We start from the raw sequence: 25,747 nt of genomic DNA, 5'->3' as shown, positions 1-25,747 counted from the left end.
TGGACTTTGCTAAAGAACATCTAAAAAAGCCAGCACAGTTCTGGAAAAACATTCTTTGGATAGATGAAACCAAGATCAACCTCTACCAGAATGATGGCAAGAAAAAAGTATGGAGAAGGCATGGAACAGCTCATTATCCAAAGCATACCACATCATCTATAAAACATGGTGGAGACAGTGTGATGGTTTGGGCGTGCATGGCTGCCTGTGGCACTGGGACACTAGTGTTTATTGATGATGTGACACAGGACAGAAGCAGCCGAATGAATTCTGAGGTGTTCAGAGACATACTGTCTGCTCAAATCCAGCTAAATGCAGTCAAATTGATTGGGCAGCGTTTCATGATACAGATGGACAATGACCCAAAATATACAGCCAAAGCAACCCAGGAGTTTATTAAAGCAAAGAAGTGGGAAAATTCTTGAATGGCCAAGTCAGTCACCTGATTTTAACCAAATTGAGCATGCATTTCACTTGTTGAAGACTAAACTTCGGACAGAAAGGCCCACAAACAAACAGCAACTGAAAGCCGCTGCAGTAAAGGCCTGGCAGAGCATTAAAAAGGAGGAAACCCAGCATCTGGTGATGTCCAGGAGTTCAAGACTTCAGGCTGTCATTACCAGCAAAGGGTTTTCAACCAAGTATTAGAAATGAACATTTTATTTCCAGTTATTTAATTTGTCCAATTACTTTTGAGCCCCTGAAATGAAGGGATTGTGTAAAAAAAATGCTTTAGTTACCTCACATTTTTATGCAATTGTTTTGTTCATCCCACTGAATTAAAGCTGAAAGTCTGCACTTCAACTGCATCTGAGTTGTTTCTTTTAAAATTCATTGTGGTAATGTAAAGAACCAAAATTAGAAAAAAGTTGTCTCTGTCCAAATATTTATGGACCTAACTGTATTCAGTGGGTACAGAAAGTATTCAGGCCCCCTTCAGTTTTTCATTCTTTGTTATATTGCAGCCATTTGCTAAAATCATTTAAATAAATTTTTTTCCTCATTAATGTACACACAGCACCCCATATTGACAGACAAAAAAAGAATTTTTGAAATTGTTGCAGATTTATTAAAAAAGAAAAACTGAAATATCACATGGTCCTAAGTATTCAGACCCATTGCTCAGTATTTAGTAGAAGCACCCTTTTGAGCTAATACAGCCATGAGTCTTCTTGGGAAAGATGCAACAAGTTTTTCACACCTGGATTTGGGGATCCTCTGCCATTCCTCCTTGGAGATCCTCTCCAGTTCTGTCAGGTTGGATGGTAAACGTTGGTGGACAGCCATTTTTAGGTCTCTCCAGAGAAGCTCAATTGGGTTCTCCACACACTGAGGAGAGGCAAGACACATGACAGCCTGCATGGACTTTGCTAAAAGACACCTGAAGGATTCTGAGATGGTGAGAAATAAGATTCTCTGGTCTGATGAGACCAAGATAGAACTTTTTGGCCTTAATTCTAAGCGGTATGTGTGGAGATAACCAGGCACTGCTCATCACTTCTCCAATACAGTCCCCACAGTGAAGCATGGCGGTGGCAGCATCATGCTGTGGGGGTGTTTTCAGCTGCAGGGACAGGACAACTGGTTGCAATCGAGGGAAAGATGAATACGGCCAAGTACAGAGATATCCTGGACAAAAACCTTCTCCAGAGTGCTAAGGACCTCAGACTGGGCCGAAGGTTTACCTTCCAACAAGACAATGACCCTAGGCACACAGCTAAAATAACGAAGGAGTGGCTTCACAACAACACTGTGACTGTTCTTGAATGGCCCACCCACAGCCCTGACTTAAACCCAATTGAGCTTCTCTGGAGAGACCTAAAATGGCTGTCCACCAACGTTTACCATCCAACCTGACAGAACTGGAGAGGATCTGCAAGGAGGAATGGCAGAGGATCCCCAAATCCAGGTGTGAAAAACTTGTTGCATCTTTCCCAAGAAGACTCATGGCTGTGTTAGCTCAAAAGGGTGCTTCAACTAAATACTGAGCAAAGGGTCTGAATACTTAGGACCATGTGATATTTCAGTTTTTCTTTTTTAATAAATCTGCAACAATTTCAAAAATTCTTTTTTTGTCTGTCAATATGGGGTGCTGTGTGTACATTAATGAGGAAAAAAAATAATTTAAATGATTTTAGCAAATGGCTGCAATATAACAAAGAGTGACAAATTGAAGGGGATCTGAATACTTTCCGTACCCACTGTATGTAGTGATGTTCGAGTCCCTGTCTTGCACCCCAAAACACGAGGCTAAGTCTCAGTACTTTAGCAAAAACAACTTTATTCAGCTTAAAGCAGGAACAACACAGTTATTTATTGTAGTGGAATCTACCACTCACCTATACACAGACACAGCTATCAGGAAGGGACGTAGCCAGGTAATACTGTTCCCTGAATGTATAATGTTCCTTACATCACCCATCGACAGCAAGCGCTTATATCGCAACCGTAATTGACACAGATCTGTTTTAGCTGCAAGCCGCTGCAGCGCTGGGAGACCGCGGTTGCCCCGGCAACTGATAAACTGTCTTCCACAGATGCAGCTTTGGGATGCTGTTCGGCGTGTTATCCTGTTAGGGGGAGTCCCAAAAGAGTTCAGAAACCTTACAATATATATAGTATTCTAACACAAGTATTTATCATCTGTCCTCTAAAACCATTCACTCAGAAAGAAGCTTATAGCTGAATATCATCTGCATAAGAATGAAAGTGAATCTTATGTTTTGTAATATCTCCTAGTAGAAACGTTTAAAGCAGAAAAGTAAAGGTCTAAATATTGACCCTGCGGTGTACCATATCTAAACTCTGAACATACTGATGGAGTGCTGACAAAACATTGCTATGCCTAATGAAACTGATTTGAAAAACATAAACTAAGCCACACTAGGAAAGGCGCCTGAGAGCCCAGTGTAATTTTCCAGAACAGAATAGAATCGTGTGCTTGAATCTAACGACATAATAATTGTATCTATATATTCATACTAAAATGTCATTCATAAAATGATTTAGTGCTATTTCCGTAATATCACCAGTGTGAAATCCAGACTGGAACTTCTTAAGCAAATGATGTATAATGTGAGACTGAAGCTGCGTGGCAGCTACTTTTTTCAGTACTTTAAAAAGCAAATGTAAATTTGAAAGAGGTCTGTAATTATTAAGCATATTTGGGCCTAGCTTTTCAATAGTTTTGCTGAGACAGGGTCTAAGGAACAGGTAGTATGTTGCAGTTTAAAAATGTATATTTGGGTTCCTTTCCTGCAATCAAGTAAAAATTATTTAGGTGGTTTGGGCAAGGAGAAGATGCGTAGTGTGAGATGACTTTGAAATCAGATCTTGTGTTATTAATTCCATCTTTGAAGAAGCTTTTGAAACTTGGGATATTTGTAAGACTTTTGCAGTTTTGAATTCCTGTTTTTAAAATTATCAGATTGAAACGGCGCCAGATGTTTATTTCTGTCCTTATATTTTTCAGAGAGGGGTAGAAACAAGTTTTTTTGTTTTAATTATTATTTTTTAACATTGTCAGTTGGAAAACCCATAACATTGATGCTCTGTTACATATGCTCTATTTTTGGCAGTGCAATTTAAAAGCATGAGTACTCTCATTAAACCAGGGTGAGTTTCTGTGTGCTTTAATCGCTTTTCTTTTGAGAAGCTACTGTATCTAAGTCCTCTTTCATAGCCACATTATATTTTCAGCTGATCTACATCTTTCTCCGTAGTTAAGTCTGAGTTTCTCACAGAATCCATAAATTGAGTTGTACCGAAGAAATATAGATGTTGTACTGTTTTTTATTTAATCTATGATTGTACTGTCAAGGTTAGGAACAGGTTTAATTAATAACTATCAGAGCTAATTTAATTTAGCATATTAATGCATACAATTTGAATCTCAACCCTGTAATAGATAGATCCAATAAATGATTATGACAATGAATTGGGCCTTTCACAATCTGCTACGGCAATTCTACTGCCATTTCTTAGAAAGAAAACATAAGTGTTCTGATTCTGCCAGCTTACAAAATTGAGGATGAGGCTTAGCCTCCAATTTCTAATCCCAGGCTTAAAATGAGGAATATAAATCAAACATGAGCCCCAAACTCTAGAAGCAGCTTTTGCAGGTCCAACAAAGTAGTTTTCTCAAATTTTCAAATGTCATAAAAGCATCAAGAGGGAAACCGGAAATGGTTAAAATCTCTGGCTCACAATAACAAGAGCAATATTCTTTGATATTTAAAGATTTTGTTTCCAAATGGAAGTTTGAAAGTAATAAGAAGAACAAAAAACAGAAAGCAGCAAAAGAAGCAAAAAACAAGTACCTAAAATGGCAGTCCTCAATAATAAACAAACCCAGCCAAAAATCCAATAATTAAAGTCAAATCAACACCAAAAAGCAGTTGAAAAACAAGAAAAAGTTCAAGAAGTCCTTATATATGAAACCACAGTTGCCCAGAGATTTTGCCACAAAGACACAACACCAAACTAAAGCACTTCAGTATGTGCAGGTTCAGGTTCATAAAGGCTTGCTACAACGTCAGGGGGCCTCACCCCTTAGGCCCAGCATAATGAAAACAAGGCAGATAACCTAAAGAACCTTTAGATATATTATTAACATAATACATACATATAAAATAATTAATAAAGAAAACAATATTAAACAATATATCAAAGTGACATGAAACCTATCCAATAATATTTAGACAATATGCAAAAGATAAAAATAAAAGGTCAAATAAAAAGAAAAGATACTTGAGCCAACAATAAGACATTAAAAGATTCTCCAGATAGATTGAAGATCATCTCTGCTAAAAAAAAAAAAATCAAGACTATTTCCAAAAATTATTGCAAATGTTATGAAAGGCTTTTATTTGCATAACATTATCTGCTATAGACTACATTCCCTCTATATAGTCTTGTTAAGGGTCCAGACAAAATTAAGGTCCAACATTTTCTTTTAACATTGGTGCACTCAGATATGAACTTCATCTTTTAATACCTGAGACAGCCATATTGTTTGTGCCAACATGCAGCAGTAAGGTGAATACTTTATTGTCAGCCAGGGAGTCCAAGTAAAGCTATCTGTATCTGTACAGTAGTCACTAAACATGTAAGCTGTACATACCACAGGATTTGAAACGTATAAATGTGCCCTCAGCAGGTAGAGAACAAATTGAAGTTATGCTTACTATTTATTTCCCCTTCAAGTGCTTGCCCGTGTTTATGGTAGAGTTAAGAAATGCCATCCTTGTTGTGGTGTGCCGCTGGATAGCTGCGAGACTCTAAAGTTAAAATCTGCCTGAACTCCATTGTCTTCTTGCCTTTTTGGGTGTCAGCTTAAGTCATTTTTTGTTTTCACTTGGCCATGCTTGGTTTTCTACTCCTGCAAAGTTACCTGCTAATCTCCTCTGCTATTGCTAAACACTCAGTCAGTAGTAGCTTGCTTAATCATTCATGTATGAGACGCTCTTATTTCTACTGCGTCTGTTCCTGACAGCATTGCTTGCAAGGCAGGTTACTTCATAAGGACTTATTGACATAACACAGCAGTGACAAATGCACGCACACAGACAAATGATATGGAATGTGAACCTCCTTCACCCATTATTCCAGGGAATGTTCCATTTTCCCCTTATTATTTCATCTTTCTCAATGTGTGGGAAGAGCTGAGCAGAGCCAACATGATACTTTGGCTAGTGGGAAGAGTTAGAGATGGTAGGTGTGGAGTAGCTGATGAGAAGTTGAGACTCAGATGTGATGCACAGTAAAGTACCCTTACTCATTTGCTACGAGGTCACTTTTGGGTTGTGTCAAACTATGTCTTTTGTTTAAATCAATGTGATACCTCACCTCTTTCTGTCTTTGGGTAATGCTGCAGATCTAGTTGTAACTGTAAGAGGATACGGGTGAGTCCAAATAGCATGGAGGCTATGGGACCGAACTTCAAGAAACTTAATTGAGCACCACTTCAGTAAAGTGGGAAACCGATGCAGATGAGTCTCAGAAAGTATGCCACTGTACACCTGATAGAATGAAACAGTTATCAGTCACGACAGTGGCATTCAGATTATACAGCTTTTACTAATGTGAGTGGGTTATGTGATTATCACAAGAATAGACGCAAACTGGAGAGCCTTATCTCCTGATCAAACCCCCATCTTCTTAGGGATATAATGGTTTTCCACAGCATTTGAACATGTCAAGCTACATGTTTGTTGTTGTGTTCACTGCATTGGAATAGCAGCATTGATTCAAGGGTCAGAAAATAAGCTTTCTGACGATTAGCTGATTGTCAGCACCTTGATTATGACAAGAAAGGCCATCCACTAAATTGAGCAGAAAGATGGAAAAGACATGACAGAGTTTCAGTGGAACTAAGAATTAATCCATCGAGGATTTTAGAGAAGACTCCAAGTCAGCAGTATTTGGACTTAAGAGTAGACTTAGAGTTTGATGAGCTGGGTTTGTAATGTGATAATGTGGCAAAGTGCAGAATGAAGAAATTCCAAACATAGTTATGGTCTCACACATATTTTAACATATTATTATATCATTTTTTGTCATAACCAATATTCAAATGTGCTTAAAACTGATTTCAAACAGGGTTGTAAATTTCAATGTTTCTAACTTGTTCTCATTTTTCTTTTAATGTGACACATCTTCAGTATACTGTAGCAAGAACTGTAACTTTAAGAACTGTAAAGATAAAGATTGTTCTAGTTTAATGACAAATAAATGTTGAAGATACCCCTATGTACTCACTTAATGTCACTATCATGTTGTTTTTACTATGAAGTTAAACCATCAAAGTGCCCGTCTTTAGTGGAATGGACCTGAAAACTGACCTGAGGCTTTGTTTGCTGCTCCCATTGTTCTTTGTCCATTGGACAGCCTGCAGTGCAGATGCTTCTTTAGAAACCAATCACATTACAAATTTCCTCTTGGAAGGTATGTAAAGTTTAATTAGTGTGGCTTTAATTGGTCTGCCAATAACTCTTTACTTTAGAATCTGCACTTAATGATTTGCTCTGCATGTGTTATAAGAGGAGGAAAGTATGCCATTTTAGGTATTTAGTTAATGCTGAGCACCAAGTGAGCAGTAGCTAAACAGAACATGAAGAAACACATGAACTCTTCTGATCTTCTAATTCCTACTCACTATTCCACCTGTATTTTATTCAGAAATATAATATTTGAAAGATGTTTTCATAGTCCCCATAATTCAGACATTGTTCTGATGTATGCCACAATGTGAATTACAAACTAATGGCCAGTATAGCTGCCATTAAAGGGAACGAAAACATTTCAGTGTTTATTTACAGGGATTAATTATAAATACTCTTTAAAGTAACTTACATGATGCTGTTTGTGGCTGTAATATTTTACTTACTCCATGTATTCCTTTACTCATTTAAACCACCCCCTAGCCTTTCTCTGTAGGTTATTATAAGTGTGTACCCTTTGGTATTCAGGTTTTCTTCTTTCTTTTTTAGTTGGCCCACCACGGAATTTACAGATAATTGATCATGGTCATCTTGGAGAACTTCACATACAATGGCAGCCACCAATTTTCTTCAAGACTGAAGATGAGTGTCTGCTCTGGTATGAGCTACAGTACTATAGTCCGGATCAAAAACGATGGAAGGTAATTGGAAAACAATGGAGAGCATTCTCTGAGTCTTATTCTGTAAACAGATGGCTTCAAGGCTTATTTTATTACTTACTGGGTTTACTGAATTTATTATTAAATAATTGTACTCTACATCCCTATAAATTGTTCATTCTCATATTTAGTTGTGTTTGTAACTCCTAACCCCTTGTTTAATCCAGTGTGCAGGGCCCTGAGTACTTTAATATGGTGTTGCCACCTCCAATATTCACATTTACAATACCTGTAACTTACTCCCCCCTCCTTACCTCCTTTGAAATATTTAACCTATTAAAGCATAACACAATCACAATTTACTTCAAACATACAAAAAAAAACTATCTTTACGTAAATGCTCAAAATGTTCTAAATGTAGTCTTAATGTCTACTGGTGTCCTTGGGTACTGCTGCTGGGCTAATTTTATTGTTGCTTTTGAGAGGTTTGAAGACCTTGATTGGATTGCCGACCTTCTCTGCCAAAAGCTAAAGGGCTTTCGTTCCCAGAGCTTAGCACAGTGAGACATGTCCGTTAATCTTATGACATACTTAGTTGCATTTCTCTGCACAGATTCATTCTGTTGTGCATTTTTTCTAGAATGGTGATCAGAAAGAACTGCACACAGGACTCCAGATGTGGTCTAAGAAAGGCCATAAAGATTGTGAGAGTAACATCCTTTGATTTATATTGTACAGCTTATGCTACCGCAACATTTTGTTTCCCTTTATAGTTGCTTTTGCATTTTGCCCAGATAATGACAGTGGATCAAAGTAAACATCTATAGTTTGATTCCTGTAAGTTATAGATGTTATGTCCATGTTTGCTTCTTACTCAAAACAACATCAGTTTCTTTACATTAATATTTTCTTTCTTTGCACTGCCATCTGCAGGAGTCGCAATCAAGTTGCCTCACTGTAAGGCATCTCAAATGGGAAACAAGTCACACCCCGAGCTCTTATATAAAAAAAATGATAAATTCAGTTCAGTGTAATCTATATCTCTTTATTATAAAAAAAATCTTGTAAGGAGACGAGACCTGATTTTCTCAGAGAGACACTTTCATGTCCCGCAAGATGAGTCTTTGTGCCAAGAGATTTAACCACGCCCGGGGCTGTCTTGAGATGAGACGTGACTTTTTGAGAGACTTTTTTTGAATGAAGTCCCACGAGACGGAGACTTTTAACATGAGATTCTTTCAAGTCACGCAGAACTTACAACCTTTGAAAGCAAGTCCCGCGAGACAGTGACCTTTGCCATTAGATTCTTTCAAGTCAAGACCACGGTCATCTAACCTCTCAGTTCTGTGAATGCTTTTGTCAGACACACTTCCTGCGCTCTCAGCTCTTATGAACTTTATCAGGACAACGACTAAGCGAAGACGAAAGAGCAGAAACAAACATTTGAAAAAGTCGGGTAATTTATTAGAGATAAAGAAACTAAATTCACTCACCGACAGTTATACGTTGCATTGAAACAGAGTCAAAATTCAATACAATCTTGAAGAAGAGTTAATTCCAAATATTGCTTTTACTGAAGTTTTAAAGTAAAAGTGAAAATAATACAATTCCTATGAAAATAAAAATCTCTTTAAATTTTATATCCGGTTAACCAAACCCAATGGTGGGGGAGCGAAGCGAGCAGAGGGCAGAGCCCCCTAGTATTAGTCATAAAATATTTTAACAAACTTTGACCTTTCCCTGTACTTGTGTAGCTATAGTGAGCCAACACATGATTTCCTGTGCTCTGCTTTTGCATTTAACCACACCAAGGCAAGATTCATGAATGAGTTCTAGCATGTAAAGAAAGGCCTTTGTATAGAAGTCAGTCTATACATATTATTTCATCCCTTTATGTACAGTCCTCTCTGATCTCTGCTGGTAAGGTTTGTTTGGCAAGTCATCAAGCACTAAACCCTGTAGTTCTTATGGTAAAGTGTCTTGAGCTGTCTCTCTTTAGACTTGTGAATATCTGTCTGGTGAAACAGGTCAGTGTGCTTTTAGGTGGAGTGTGTTTACATCTGCTTCTGACATTAGTGTTTCTGCCATCTCAGGTAGGTTACACCTGCTCAGATGATTTGAAATCCACATCAGTGTTCCAGATTTGTAATTTCACATCCGAATCATATTTCTGTAGTTCCAGCAGTAGATGCTGCATTGAATGGTGCTGTAGGCAATGGCTTATTGAAGACAGACTGAAGCGCCTTATAATCATTTTCTACATCCACCTTGCAACCATACACATACTGATGAAATTTAGTGCACCCAAATACCACAGCTAATTTCTCCTTTTCTGTCTGTGTATAGTTCTGCCGTGATAATATTAATACACTTGATGCATAGGCAACAGGTTTTTTCCTGCAGGACTGCCCCCAGGCCTTTAAAACTTACATTGACCAATAATGTTAGCAGCAAATTAGGGTCATTAACTCTTATCACCGGAGCTTCTGTAGAGATTTTCTTTAGGCTCTAAACATTGTCTTCTTCATTGCTCCAAGGCTATTCCTATATAAATAAAATGTATTATTATTAATAATAATAATATCTTTCTGCGTGAGCTTTCTTAAGGGAGCACTGACATTAGACATATTTGGAAGGAACTTTGCCAGGTGCTGAATGAATCTCAGTTGTTTATTTGTTGGTTGGTATATGGCTTCAACAGCTCTAATTTTCTGTGGGTCAGGTTTTAGACCTTGGAGATTTGCCACCAACAGGCTTAGTGGAGCAGTTTCGCTTGCTTAAAATGCCTGTGGCGACCCATTCTGACACTCTTCGCAAACCATACACGACTCTCTCGCATTGAATACAATGGTGATCAACACCATTGCACAATACAAAAGCAGGCAACCCATGAGACCCATAGTGTAAGAACCTAAGGCTTGCATGTAGCATTTTGCAATTCTCTACATTAAACTGCATTTTACAAGTGTTCACCCAGTTTCGAAGATTGTTTTTATACCTACTTCAGTATTCCAGTTTAATATCATCTGATCACAAGTTAAACAGCTATGCTAGTATTAGTATCGCTAATATAAATTACAAAGAGATTGCTAAATCCAAGGTGGAATTTTCTTGATATTGTCATTTGTAATTTATCTGTCTCTGGGTTAACTGATTCTTTCACAACATCTAGCTTGTTTTCAGGAGCTGCCAATAGAGAGCAGACTTAAAGAGTCAGCTCCATACTTGAACACCCTTTTATGTTCCTCTCATGAAGATGGAGCCTGAAGCAGTGTGGGTGGCTCACTCAGTGCTGAGGCTCCATGTGCCAGCACAGCGGCATTCACACCTGTAACTGTGTTACAATCTGTTTTCTAGAGAGTGACAACGAAACTCTTAATGTTTATTGTACACTTTAATCTGGAGAAAGAAGTGAAGGTGAAAGTTCAAAGCATTTTGACTGGCAAATGCATAAATGGCACAGAATTGAGAAGTGTTTGGGTTGAAACAGTTCTTCATCCTTCCTTACAAGGTAGGTGAAAAGAATGTAATGTAATAGGATATTCTACCATTTTAATATTAATGAACACATTTGTTAACAGTATTATTTGAAAAGTAAAATGTATCTTTATCTCAAATCCAACTTCTGGAACCCTTGAAAATCCTGTTCAGGTTACTGCTGCCATGTAGCACTTTGGGATGCCCTTTGTTTGATGTTGGCACACACATTTGCTGTGCTTTCTGTATAGCAGAGAGCGTCATTGGTATGCTGTTACCAGGATGTTCACATTCCAAATAATTAGACAAACCAAATCTCAGAATGTGTAGGAAGCTTCCCAGTACCCATCAACGTGGCATATAATTTAGTTACTGGAAATGTACTGTTACATAAAAACATATTAAAATCAATTGTAGTATTGCATATCACAATGCAGTTTTCAACATGATTTTAGTCTACTAATTAAGCAAGATATTGGAGATTTTTTGAATGTTTGAATGCTATGATGTAATGAGTCCTCTAGAGGCCTCCCAAACCTGATTTTCCTGCATACCGAGAATTTCAGGCCTGTTATGTTCCCATATGTAGGGTTACAAAAAGACCTTGGAATTTATTATTTAATGGCTTGCGAGGAGCCTGGACAAGACTGGGTTAGTAGAAACAGAAATGTGGCGCAAGGCAGGGATAGGACCAGTCAGGTACTAGATTTACAGGCACCATTATGTGTCATCCTGTCAGCGTACATGCTCTGGATTCTCTGGAATGGCAAGAGCCAGGGGCAGTAAACAGACTTCTTCCATCTTTGAGTGCCTGCATGATCAGAGAAGATTAGATACAGGCTTGCTGTCCCTCAAACAGAATGCTTAAATGTTCAAAGCACCAGGATCTGCCAAAAACAGTTCTATCCTGCTGTTCTTGACACCAGTCAAGGACCAGGGGCCTCATGTATAAACGGTGCATACGCACAGAAATGTTGCGTAAGAACTTTTCCACGTTCAAATCGCGATGTATAAAACCTGCACTTTTCCACGGTACCTCATGCCTTGTCGTGACGCAAGTTCTCCGCGGTTTTGCAAACTGGCGGCACCCAGCGTCAAAGCAGTGCTACTGTTATTGTGTGATTACTCATTATTTTCATGACGCGGCTTTATAAATACACAGAAACTAACCGCATATTGTTTATTAGTGTAATGCATCTGATTGTAATTAACTCGTAACAATATAATGGTCCAGGGAACAGCCATAGTATTCCAAATGCCATAACTGCTTTAGCGTTGTTACTCTCACTTCTCCTTCTTCTTCTTCTTCTTCTTCTTCTTCTTTCAGCTCCTCCCGTTAGGAGTTGCCACAGTGGATCATCTTTTTCCATATTACTCTCACTGCACCACTCGGAGTATTTATATCACTGTATCTGAGTGTGAATCACAGCAGCAGCTGATCGGAAAGAGAATTATCGGTATACAGCTTCAAGGACACGCTGTCTCAGCCACTGCAAAACGTTTTAAAGCCTTTCCTGTACAGGACCTCGAGGTTCAAAACAGTTTAATCCCAAGAACTTTAAATGCAGCCAATCAATTGCTCCTTGTAGAACTGTTTGTACTTATAAGTACAATCACCCCACTGTAAACTTGCACTACAGTTATAATATCTCACAACCTGAGACACTTTATAAAGCGCGTATTTACATATGATGACGATATCATTTTTAAGGTGAAATGCAGCAAAATATGTTTGTTAAATTATACAGATAAAACTTTAACTTCATTTAAATAATCTATATTCTTCACTGGGAGTGTCTTTAAGGATAGAATAATTAAACATGTACTACGAAGATATTTCAATGTTCTTTAAACGTTTTGAAGAAGCTTCGCTAAGCTTACAGATGGCTTAACGTCTATTACAGAGCTGATTGTATGGCGATCGGTTACTTGGGGAAAGAAAAGCACTGACTGCAGTGACGGCTACGCCAATATATATTGAATATAAAACAGAAAGAGAAAATAACAACACAGCTAAAAACACAGCACAAATTTCGACAAAAGTTAAATGCTTGTGTCATGAGCACGCGGCGGCTAGTGTCTGCAACATACGTGGTCATCCACCGTGCATGACATTGGCGGCGAAGGAGCCACCGATTCTTCCTCTGCCCAGTGCCACCACAAGCTTAGAGCCGCCCTGAGTACTGCTGCAATAAATTATTTCATCGAAGTGAAACATGTTTAATAACGTGCTTTAACTCCTATCATCATGAAAATGACATCACGTATACATCTCAGTATTTTAGTTATTCAGAGAGCTGTAATATCACAAATGTAATGGATTCTGTGTCCAGTTGGAGGAAGAGAGCCGGTTTAAGAAGCAAGTAGTGATTCACACACATAGAGCACATAGTAGAAGATCAAATACAAAACAAAGCATTTAACGTGCTACTTTAATTACGATGTGATTTGAGAAACTGGTTAATTAAACAATTTTAAGATGAATTTTATGATGTTCTACTTTAATGACAAAATAAACTACGTGATTAAAGTGGAAATGTCGAGATTGAAGTGGACATTTGTGCTTTTTCCCCACCGTGTGCTTTTTTCTCTGTACCCTAATAAGCTTTCATATGACACTCAGACAGTGGGCTTACAACTCGGCTTTTCACGGCGACTTTGATATGTGACTTCTTTTTATTTCCGGCACTGTGCGATTTTGTGAATGTGAGCTTTCAAGTTTCTCCAACACGCTATGTCACTCGATCAACTTCCTTTTGTTGATTATACCACGGTTTATTTGAACAAATAGTATGTTTTTTTCCTTTGCCTCCACTTGGTATTCGCTGAAATTCTTATATTTTCCCCGTGCTTTTCCTATTGTCTTTTCACAGAAGGCTGCGCTTAGGGGCGATTTATATTGATTTGCATATTCAAATAGGCGTAATTCTGGGAGGATTTGGGGCGTTACATAATGCGCTGCACGCCAGCGTTAGTTTTCACGCTGATCGGGATTTATGTAGCGGAAGAACGTGGAAGTTGGAGTACGCACAGATTCCTGCATCTGGTTTTTTCTGTGCGTAAGCACATTTCGGCTTTTGTGCTTACGCCATGTTATAGTGCGAGTTCTACGCACAGCGTTATACATGAGGCCCCTGGAGTGTGGCTGCAAGAGTTCCCAAGACGAAGGTTAAAGACACCTCATAGATAAAGGCATATTAACCTTGCAGTTTGGATGACAGTGGTTGGGAAAACCTTGTTAGTTTGATGGTGGAGTCCCTCGGTTAATAGACAAGAAGTAATGAATGTGCTCAGCCCAGGGCCGTGGGAAAATGGAGAAGCCACTCTACATGTAGCCAAGGGCCTATCCTGTATAGTCAAGCCCAGAATGGCTTCAGGTATTTGTGATTGCCTCTGTTCTTTGCTTTGCTCCTTGTACAACCCTTGCCATGGCTGTTTATTCTCTTTTTTGAGCACTTTGGCTTCCTTGGCAATATTTTTGATTGATCTGATCCTATGCCCTCCTTGATAAGGTGTTTTTTTTTTTAGTTTAACCAATAGCAAAACTAATCACAGGTTAAGTTGCTAGAATATAGCAATCTATGCTGCCACACAATGTGAAAATGATAGCATTTACCTTGTTATCAATAAAAATTCAAAACACTACTTGTTGTTATGTCAGAAAATATTTAACCAATGGTTTTGTACAAAATGCTGATGAAACAAGTTTAGTTTTAGATTTTGTAAAAATTTTTCTTGCTTGAAAACAATACTTGCAAAAACATAGCAACTGGTGAACCCCTTAAGGCCATGTCTCAATACATACGTTTTTCCAGTGGTTTTCAGTCGTACCCTTCGTTTCCATAAACTTAAGGTCCAGAGGCAGTCAGCGCTGCTGTTCCATGAAGTCCAGTGGCATAATGTGACATGCCCAGCAACTCACTAGTGTGCCACTCAAACAGTTTTGATTTTGTCTTTAGTCAATGGGGTGACTCTGTGTGCATGAAAGCAGACAAGCAGTGAGTAATCATACAGAAGTACAATGAATAAAATGCAATCAATAAGGAGCATGAGGGTTTTGGACCTCACAAACTGAAGAGAAGCTCATCTCTCTGATGTCTCTTGTTTTACATACCACAAGAGAAAGGAAAAAAGGGGGGATGAGTTTGTACCTGTTAAGCCTTCAGACAGCGTGGACTCCGTCAGGCACCACATTATTGGCTGTCACAAAAAAGGGCAAGCATCATGACTGTGCTAGAAGGTCAGCATGTTGTTGCTAAATGTGACGTGGCCAGCGATTTTCAATCATTTAAAGTGACATGATTCGGCGATGAGAATAGTAACTGCGGAAAGCAAATTTGACATATGCCACAACTAGAAGTCATGTAATGTGACATCAGATTTAAGATGGAGTTGACATAAATCCTTTAGTTACATCGTAGAATCTCTAAACATAATAAATCATTTTACTGTGAAAGATACAGATTCACAAATAACTGACTGATCAAGATGATGGTCACTTGTTGGCATTTTCTTGTACTTATTGGAAGATGACTAAGCTTGAAATGGTCAGAAACAACAGCTCTAACTGCTGTGCCATCCTTTGTTTTCTTGTCACTTTTTTGCACTGCGGTTGAGAGAGAGCTAAAGCTTACCTTGTTGTAATCACGCTTTTGTTTAAAATGTTTCATGCTCCAAAAATTCCTTACATTTAAATGACTTTATTTCTTAACAATCCTTATAAATTGTTAATGCCAATAAACCATTCAGACAGTCATTTTTTGAATAAACTGTTCACATGTATACAGTCTGTTTTATAATGCATTCTCGATGGTGACTGTCAAATCTCTTTTGCAGGGAATGCCGGTTCCAAAATTAAAAATATGTCTTGCATGTACTATAATCGGGAACGTCTTGAATGCAGGTGGCAGAAAGGGAATGAAGTCCCCAGTCATGGTTATAATTATTACTTGTACTACTGGTAAGTCTTTGTCTCATCATGTAAGTTCTGGGTCAAAAATGAAGCTACATCTACTGCTGTCTACTGAAAATGCTTGCTGGTGCCCCCACCCCTATGACACCCCTGATTCACGGACATGCCATGCACCACTGAAATCTGAGTTGGTGGGCTGTTCTCATTGTGATGCTAAATTGATCATCTCACCTGCAGTTATGTCTTCTGTCTCATGGCTCATGATGTTTCACAACAGTTCAATGCGCACTCATCTCTAAGCCAGTGTTTCTCAGTCTCATTCCCATGTCCGCAGGCTTTCAAACCCCTCTTTTAACTGCATTCCTATATTAATTAAGCAATCTGCTACTGCAAGGTTTGTGTTTTGTATCAATCTAGAATTTTCAAACTGGTTATACTGAATGTTTACTGAATGAGGCAGAAATGTATAAGAATTCTATTTTGTTTTGCAGTATTTTTCTATTTTTGCTATTAGTTACTAATAAGCACACAAGCGGGTAACACTAAAATGGCTGCCCTTTAGCAGCCAGTGTTCCATGTTTTGGTCTCTGGTATGCTTGTAATTAATTGTCAGTTTGTGGATACTCTCGTAAATGTAAATCTAGCTATAATTCACTTTCCTGAGTGCAAAATGAGAAGCAATAAAAAAGAATAACTAAACAATGAGATCACTAAAAGGTAAAAATATTTTAAAACTGGTGGGAAGAAAAACCTGCAGCCAAATAGGCCCCTGGACTGAACTTGAGAGCCACTGCTCTAATAGCACCATGTTGCAAAAGTGCCAACTGTTTAGATAACAATGCATGTTTTTCTCCTTCTTATAAACAGCAGTGTCCTCAAATCTGGTTCCCCACACTCGTGCTAAAGCTCTACTGTCCTCTGTATTTACGATAGAGCTTTATCGTTTGAGGGATCATCATTCCCTGATGGTAGGAATGCAACATCTGCTTTACCAAATGAGCATAACCCATCAAATTTTATAGTACCCCTGTCGTGGTATAATAAATCTTCTCACTTACCTTAGACATTTCCTTACCACAGTCACACTTATTTTTGTGGAATTATGGGAAAATGAAGCCCTGAAGGGAACATACAGTGGATATAAAATATGTGAATCCCCTCGGGTTTTTCAAATTTTACTCTGTTACAACAGAGAATCTTAACTTATTTTGCTTGGGATTTTTCTACTGATTAAAAAACAAACTCTGTAAGTTCAGAACAAAAACAAAATTTTGCAGCAATTTAGTAAACAGTTACAAATTAAAATTGGTAAATTAGAGATTCTATAACTTTTCAGTCTCTTTGCTGTCACCAACTTGATGCGTCATTTATTTTTAGAAGGCATAAAATTGCTTGAGTTGACTGAATTACATGTTGTTTAGAAACACCCTTTGAATCCAGATTAAATGTCATAGGTTGTTAATGCAGCTCAAGACAATAATTATTTCATTAAGACAAAGGAACATACAGTTAAAATCTTAGCAAGGTTATTGAAAAGCACCAACCAGATAAACTGTGAAATCAAATCTCAGAGGCTTTACAAAACTTCCAATCCACAGCAAAATTAAAAAGGAACTAAGAAAAGAAAATATAAGAGTGAATTTGTGTAAAACAGAATGTCCTTATAAAATGGAGTCCATGGTTGGAAAGAACACTTGTTAGCTACAGAACCATCATACTGTTAAAGGAATGGCAGTCCTTCAAGGCTGACAAACTCTTCTGCAAGAGGTCAACTAAGAAAGACTCATCTTCAAGGAGACCAGTGACCTCAAATATTTTGCCCGAGTGCAGTGAATAAAAAGAGTCAAAGTTTTGGAATGGAATTGACTATAGTCCAAAGTAGCAATTGCTTTATGACAATATCCAACTTGAGGAAGCATGAATAGTAAAACCTTAACCTATGATTTCTATTCATAACATTTCCAAAGGTGCTTTTACTAAATATTGACTAAAATGGTGAAAAGTAATGGAGTGCTGTGGAATTAAACCATGTTTTACAGCAGCTCTATTAGCTACATCACCTGAGAGAACAGTTGGAGGTCGCATCCTGCTTGGCTTTGGACTAAATGGAAAACAATTAACATTACAACAGCAACATTTATTAATATTACAGATTTTCATATAAGCAATGTAGCTCAAAGTGCTTCACAAAATGACAAAAAGATAGTTATATGAAATGAAAAACAAAAAAGATTATGCAATAATATTAAAGAATAAGTAAAAAAAGGAAAAAGCTACGTTCAGATGGTCAGGACGACCGAAAAAAACAAACAAAAAAAAACTCCACTTAGGCTGGAGAAAAACATAAAATCTGCAGGGGTTCCAAAGCCAAAATGACTGTCCTTCCCCCATCTGGGCATTCTACGTAACATAAGTGGTCGTAAATCAGTCTGCTTTATTTTCAGGCTTCACATGATAGTAACTGAAGATGTTGGTCTTGTGAACAGCTGGGACACAGCTTAGTACAGATTAGTGCAGTAAAGTATTTAATTTAATATTGTTTCTTTGTATCAGTATACTGCTGCTGGATTATGTGAATTTCCCCATGGGATTAATAAAGTATCTATCTATCTATCTATCTATCTATCTATCTATCTATCTATCTATCTATCTATCTATCTATCTATCTATCTATCTATCTATCTATCTATCTAATTGAAAAGGGAGCAGTACAAGTAAGGATGGTCTCAGGAATGAGGCTTCAAACAGGCCAAGATGGTAAAAAATATCATGCATTATATTATATATAGACCATTAATAAAAAAAGCCACTGCTAACTGTGGAGATGCAGTGGTTACCCCTGCTGACACAAAACACCATAAGACCGGGTTGTAATCATGGACTGGTCGATGTTCATATAGATCTCCCATGTTCTCTGTGTGGCTATTCAATGTCATCAGTAGCTTTATTGATACACTTTTTAAAGAACATCAGAAGAAACTGAGATGTAGTAACACTTAAAATGTTGTCACTATTGTGGATTTTTCTCTTAATGTACAGTATGTATATGTGCTTGCCATAACGCTTCCAGCCAACAAAACAGATTTTGCTCTCGGCCACAGAATTATGGGTCAGTCACAGAAGCTCCATCCAGCAGATTGCTCTGGTTGTAACAGATGCCTCCTTCCAGGCAACCAGGTGTCTTATAGTGAATAAACCTGCAGGGACGGGGTTAAGTGCCCTTACTGGGCAGTTTCTCATTGCTATGTGGAGAGAAGGAGAAGAGAATGTTAGCGACAGCACCCTCTCTTTCCCCAGCAAGGTATCACATACCTTGATTGAGATTGTGGGGAGAGTGTCTGATGTGCATGTATGACTATATATATATATATTTTTATACAGTGTATATATATATAAAATCCAACATCTGTATGTCATGAGAGAACTATCGGATTTAAATCGGGGTTTTTTTTTCTATAATTTGCTTGAACATTCCAGTTGATTTTGCGACTTCTCTCATTGTGCTAAGTATTATTGTGGCACCAATTTATTTGTGCGAATCCGAGAGACAAGCTGAAGGCTGAGGGGAGGAGGAGGAAGTGGGACCTCAGAAGTAGGGAGCTGAGCAGGGCCATCCTCACTTACGCGCCAACCTCTGTTCGAGTCACTGTACCTGTCACCACATGTTGGAGCGTACCTGTTTGTTCAGCAGACATTATCATCTAGAGATTGTTAAAGAATAGTGTTTGACATTTTTAAGAGGGTACATGCTCATTGGCAGAGATATCACGGCCACATGCTCTTCTCCACACGTGGGGGACGCTCTGTCATCTTAGCTGAATGTGATCATATACAGTGGTAACGTTTCACGTTGGAGCGTACCTACCTTCTGCTTGGCCAGAGATACCTTGCCAACTTTTTACATTTTTTACTTTCTCACCCCGATAGCAAAACCAAAATTATTGTATATCAAGAGGCCCTCGGATATAAAAGCTGTCAGTATAAATTCTCCTTAATACAAATTATTATTTTTTTATTAATTTTTAAAGTTTCTCCTGTTTGACTACTATGCGGGCAGAGCCGCTGAAGACAGCTAGTATATACTTTATATATTATAACACACAGAGTAAATTATCATAACTTATGTTGTATGCATTATAAACTCATTCTGTAAAGAACCTTATGAAGCAGTCATGTCAGTCATTATCCAACCTGCTATATCCTAACACTGGGTCACAGGGGACTGCTGGAGCCAATCCCAGCCAACACAGGGCGCAAGGCAGGAACAAATCCTGGGCAGGGCGCCAATCCACCGCAGATTATGAAGCCTGATTATATAAATTTGTAATAGTTTGTTAATTTTTAATTAATTAATTTAATTAAATAATTTGTTCTTAATTCTTTTGACTCTCAGAGTTAGGCAGTTTTTGAATGGCAAATTCCCTGACAGATACAATGATTCACCAGATATGAGCCCATTGGAGTTCTTTTATAGTAGGGACATGTAAAGACTCAGGTTTATTCAACTAAACCATGTACTTTAGATGAATAACTACTGTGATTTAGGCTATTAATGAAAATCAACTGCAAATCATATTTGTAGAGTTTCACAATTGCACTACAGTAGGTTTAAGTAATCATAAGATTTTGAAAATTAAAGATCTTAATACACCTGTGTAAAAATGCAAATGTAATGCATTTTTTCACTTACGCTTTTTTCAGATTCATTTTATTATGTATAGCGCTGAAGTTATGTTTATTTAAAACTGCACAAGACTATATATATATATATCTTGTGACAGATAGGGGGCGCTATCACTCCCTTGAACCCTCGGACTAGACGCCAGACACCAGATAAAAGTTCAAATGTTGACTTTATTAAAGAAATATAGTGCACAAAGCACCCTCCCCTCCACAATACTCATAAATTAACCAATACACACTACAATAATCAATCCTCCACTCCCAGACACGTTGCCACCCTTCCACCCAGCTCAGCTCACTCGTCTGGGATCTCCCACAGTCTTTTATAGTCTGTGACCCGGAAGTGCTTCCGAACCCTGAGTCTATGTGACTTCCTAGCACTTCCGGGTCAGATCCAAAGTCTTCTTTTTATCCCGGAAGTACGTCATTCCTCCTGTTGCTGTGACTAAGACGTACTTCCGGGTTATAGGGCACGTACGAGTCTCTGGGCCTCCCTGCAGTGTCCTCTGGTGGCCCCCAAGGTTTACAGCAAGGCTGTAAAGAAAAACTCCACCTTCCATGATTCCCTGCTGGCATTCAGGACACCTCCCTGCTGCAGTGAGAGCTCCACCTGGGGGTATTGGCCAGGCTGACTGGCCAGCCATAGTCCACAATATATACTGTATGTTTGTATGTATGATATATATATATATATATATATATATATATATATATATATATATATATATATATATATGTGAGCTGGAGGGCTGATCGCACCCCAAATAGAGACAGACGCCCCTGGGAAAACCACAAACCCTGAAACACCGACTACACATTGCTCCTTATCCTTGCACTATAACGCGTAATACAAGCCTCGCGCGGTACTCCGCCGAGTTATAAGCCTTGCGCAGCGCCTGTCAGTTTTGGAATTGATTGTTTGCTTTTATCTCTCTGACAGCGGAACTGTCATCTCTGACTTGTCATGGAGCACGTTTAAGCTCATGTATTTGCGGTGTCTGAATAAAAATCCTTCTTTTTTTCTACGACCTTCTGTGTCTCTGTGCAAATCTGTGACCCAAGCGTGACAATATATAGTTGTGGCCAAAATTATTAGGCCCCCTTATGAAATTAGGCAACACTCCTGATTCCAATATGAAAATGACCATTAACAACAAATGTTTGTTTTTTTAAAGCGTGTCTGTGTCCAAAATAACAAGGTCCACTAATTGTAGTTTGGATATTTTATTGACACACTGAGTGGAAACAAGAAAGGGCAAAAATGAGACATTCAAAATTATTAGCCCCATGCCCATTAATAGTCAATACTGTACTTTTTTTGAGCCACAACTGACAACAATCTATTAAAGTAGGTCTTTACTAGATTAGCACAGGTCTCCTGAGGGATTTTGGTCCATTCCTCCATTGCAAATTGTTCTAGCTGGTCCAAATTGTGTGGTTTCCGAGCATGGACATTCACTTTGAGCACTCGCCACAGATTCTCAATGGGATTGAGGTCTGGGCTCTGTGCGGGCCACTCCAAGATCTTGGTTTTGGTATCCTTGAAAAACTGTTGAACTAATTTTGATGTATGCTTTGGGTCATTGTCTTGTTGGAAGACCCAGCGACGACCTAAGCCTAGACTAGGAGCAGATTTCTGCATATTCTCCCTCAGAATGTCAACATAATTTTCTTTTTTCATGATGCCATGCACCAACAAGGCTCCCTGTGCCTGAGGCTGCAAAACAGCCCCACAGCATGATGCTCCCACCACCATGTTTAACTGTGGCAACTGTGTTCCTAGGGTTGAAGGCCTGTCCCTTTCTTCGCCAAACATAAGCAACATCCATGTGCCCAAACAGTTCCAGTTTAGTCTCATCAGACCAAAGCACAGACTTCCAAAAATCATCTTTACATTTCAAATGTTCACGGGCAAACCTCGGTCGGGCTGTGATGTGCCGCTCTTTGAGTAAAGGGGTTCTTCTGGGACGATGGCCGTGAAGCACACCACGGTGAAGAGCCCCTCACAACTGTGTTCCTTGAAACATCAACTCCAGAAGAGGCCAGGTCAGCAACAATCATCTTGGCAGATGTCCGGGGTTCCTTGCTGACATCTCTGACTATTTTTCTCTCCAGAGTTCTTGAAATCTTGCTTACGTCACGGCCAGGTTTGTTTCTAACAGAATTTGTCTCCTTGTACTTGGCAATGATGCAACGTACAGCAGTTCTAGACACTGTGAATCGCTTGGAAATGGCAGTGTAGCCTTGCCCCTTATCATGAGCCTCTACTATCTTCTTTCTGAGCTCCAGACTGATTTCCTTTGTCTTTGGCATGGTCAGTAACAGTAGTCCCTCTCATGTGTTCAAGAGCCCTGTTCCTTGGGAGTCTCTTTATGCTGATTGAGTGTTGTTAGGAAGCCAATTGACTGCACAGGTGTGGTTTCAAAGCTGATTGGTTAATTAGTGTAGGTGTGTTTTGAAAGCAAACATTAACATGGGGCTAATATTTTTGACCACCCCATTTTTTACTATATTTGATATAAAGCAAGACTAAAAATATATTTTATATTACAAAATGTATCAAAAGCTAGTAAATAGCACTGGTGGATGTTTGATTATATCAAGTTTCATCACTGCTGCAAACTTTGGGAAGAACTTTAAGAAAATGTTCCATGATTCCAGGGGCTAATAATTTTGGCCTCAACTGTGTATATATATATATATATATATATATATATATATATATATATATATATATATATATATATATATATACTGTATAATGTTTGCATGGCCGAAAAAGAAAAGTTGGTGTTTAAATTTAAATAAGCAAATACTTAAGAGGCAATGATTGGATATTTATTATAGTGAATAATATGTTTCAGATAGATAGATAGATAGATAGATACTTTATTAATCCCAAGGGGAAATTCACATAATCCAGCAGCAGTATACTGATACAAAGACTTTAAGCTGACTACTTGAATAGGCGATTCTCGGAGTGTAAGAATCCATGTCAAATAGTAAAATAGTAAAAAGTGTCCAGGGAGCAATTCCACATAAAAGAAAGTAGAAGTGATCAGTGAAATAGAGAAAAATAGAGATAAAAAGGTAAAAAGATAAAGTCGTATACGGAGCTGCTGGAAAGGCTGCCACTCGGATGCGGCGCCGGAAAAGAAAAAGAAGGGGCAACATAGATTGGTTTGTGTTTGATGAAAGTAATAGAATTAGAATAAAAAATGTCCAACATATTATTAAAACTTGGAAGGATAGTGGTAAACTGTCAGCTCTACAGTAGAAATGCATTTCGAAAAAAAACTTTAATGGTCATGACTGGAGATCACTTAAACATTTGGTGAAGTCAAATCATACAAAATTAACATCAGAACTCACAGCTATGTTTAATAATGAAAGTAGGAGCATTTCTACTGTATATCCATAATGTAACAACAACCTAAAGTATTGGAACTAAACAACCATATGGGAACAAGAAAACCGCTTGTTGATGTGGCTAATCAGCTAAAGGGAAAAATTCTTGCAGTTGACTAGGAAGAATAAAGATGGGGCTGTGGAGCAATCTAAAAAAGGTCATGTAGTCTGATGAGTCCAGATTTATCATTTTCCAAACTGATGAGTGCAGGAAAAAGTACACAAAGCAATGCCCCATTATGCAGAGTGCCCACTGTACAAGCCTGTGGGGGAGGTTTTATGACCAAATCAATTTGTTCTACATAGACTGAGCAACGTAACGCAGAAATAAAATTAAGTCAGCTGAGTACCTGAATCCACTGACTGACCAGACTATTTCATCAATGTATTTTTTTCTTTCCTAAAGGCACAGGAACATTTCAGAATAACAATGCCAAGGTTATGAAGGATCAAATTGTGAAAGACTAGTTCAGGGAGCATGAAGATTTATTTTTACACACAAATTGGCCACCATAAAATGCTAACCTTAACCTAATTGGAAGTCTTTGAAATGTGGTGTAGTAGCCTTTACGGAGTGAAGTAAGGATCTCGGTAAAAAATGAGTGCAAAATGGACAAAACCAAATGTTGAGACACTGCATAAGTTTGCCAAAGCGATGCTATGATGAATGCGCACTGTATTTCTAATGAAATATTGAAGTGTACAACTTATTTCTTGGCCAGCCACTTTATCATCTTATGAATCACAAGCAAGCTGACTTTTGCCAGTATGGGACAGTTACCTGGAGAACTTTTCAAAACACAAACTACTGAAACTAACAAGTAATTGTCTTGGCCGGATGTTGGTGACGCACTTCTGCCGCCTCAGTCATCCTCACTGCTTAGTACAGTTAAACTTGTCACATATGTTGCTCTTATGCTATCCTGAGTATCATGCCTTGAAAAAAGATCATAAAAGAATGAGAAATGCCCAACAAAGACCAAAAGGTCACTCATTTAATGACGATGATGTGATTGCTTTAAAGAAGTTGACCTAATGAAGTGGTTTTTGGGGGTGTGAATATTGTATTGCTATTTTGCCCTGTGACACTCTCCAGAGTAAGTGTTACACAACTTAAATAGATAGGTAAATGGATAGATTTTCATTTTTGTTGTTTTGAAGTGTATGTTAAATTGTCCAACGTTTATTTGTACTTTTTGTAGGCACGAGAAAATGGATCATGCATTGGAATGTAGCAACTATATAAAATCTGATGGGTACAACATAGGCTGCAACTTTACTGGTGCTTACCTCATTGAGTTCACTGACTTGAATATATGTGTTAATGGTTCGTCCTCACATGGAAACATGAGAGCTGCATATTTCACATATGAACTTCAGAATATAGGTAAAGAGGACTTAATTCCCTTTTTTTGTCTTTTTCTGCTTTTAACCTTTTTTAGAGGGCCTTTCTTGGGTCTTAGCTCCAACAGACAAGAAAGCTTTAACTTGACATCAGTAATGGTGTGATCCAGGACATGGTGGTGCAGTAATTACTCCTTTTGACTCCTTGATCACTATCTGAGTAGAGTTAGCACTACATTCCTGTGTCCATGTTATTAATGGTTACTCCATTTTCCTTCTATTTGTAAAATCATGCAGTTGTTGTTAAATGGCAATGCTAACTT

At 38.2% G+C, this 25,747-nt stretch overlaps 1 protein-coding gene across 3 annotated transcripts in view; it reads left to right on the top strand.

Annotated features, from left to right (window-relative positions):
• Positions 1-25,747, top strand: part of LOC120536258 (interleukin-13 receptor subunit alpha-2-like) — a 59,984-nt gene that overhangs the window by 21,974 nt on the left and 12,263 nt on the right. For all 3 annotated transcript variants that reach the window (XM_039764578.1, XM_039764579.1, XM_039764581.1), the window contains 5 exons: positions 6,794-6,945; positions 7,491-7,642; positions 10,958-11,111; positions 15,914-16,037; positions 25,283-25,467. In XM_039764578.1, the coding sequence (XP_039620512.1) occupies positions 6,825-6,945; positions 7,491-7,642; positions 10,958-11,111; positions 15,914-16,037; positions 25,283-25,467 (736 nt within the window). In that variant the 5' untranslated portion in view covers positions 6,794-6,824. The remainder of the gene's footprint in view (positions 1-6,793; positions 6,946-7,490; positions 7,643-10,957; positions 11,112-15,913; positions 16,038-25,282; positions 25,468-25,747) is intronic.

The sequence above is a fragment of the Polypterus senegalus genome, chromosome 10, assembly GCF_016835505.1.
Source record: "Polypterus senegalus isolate Bchr_013 chromosome 10, ASM1683550v1, whole genome shotgun sequence".
In the NCBI taxonomy this organism is placed as follows: Eukaryota; Metazoa; Chordata; class Cladistia; order Polypteriformes; family Polypteridae; genus Polypterus; species Polypterus senegalus.
This window is presented reverse-complemented; position numbering and strand designations above follow the sequence as displayed.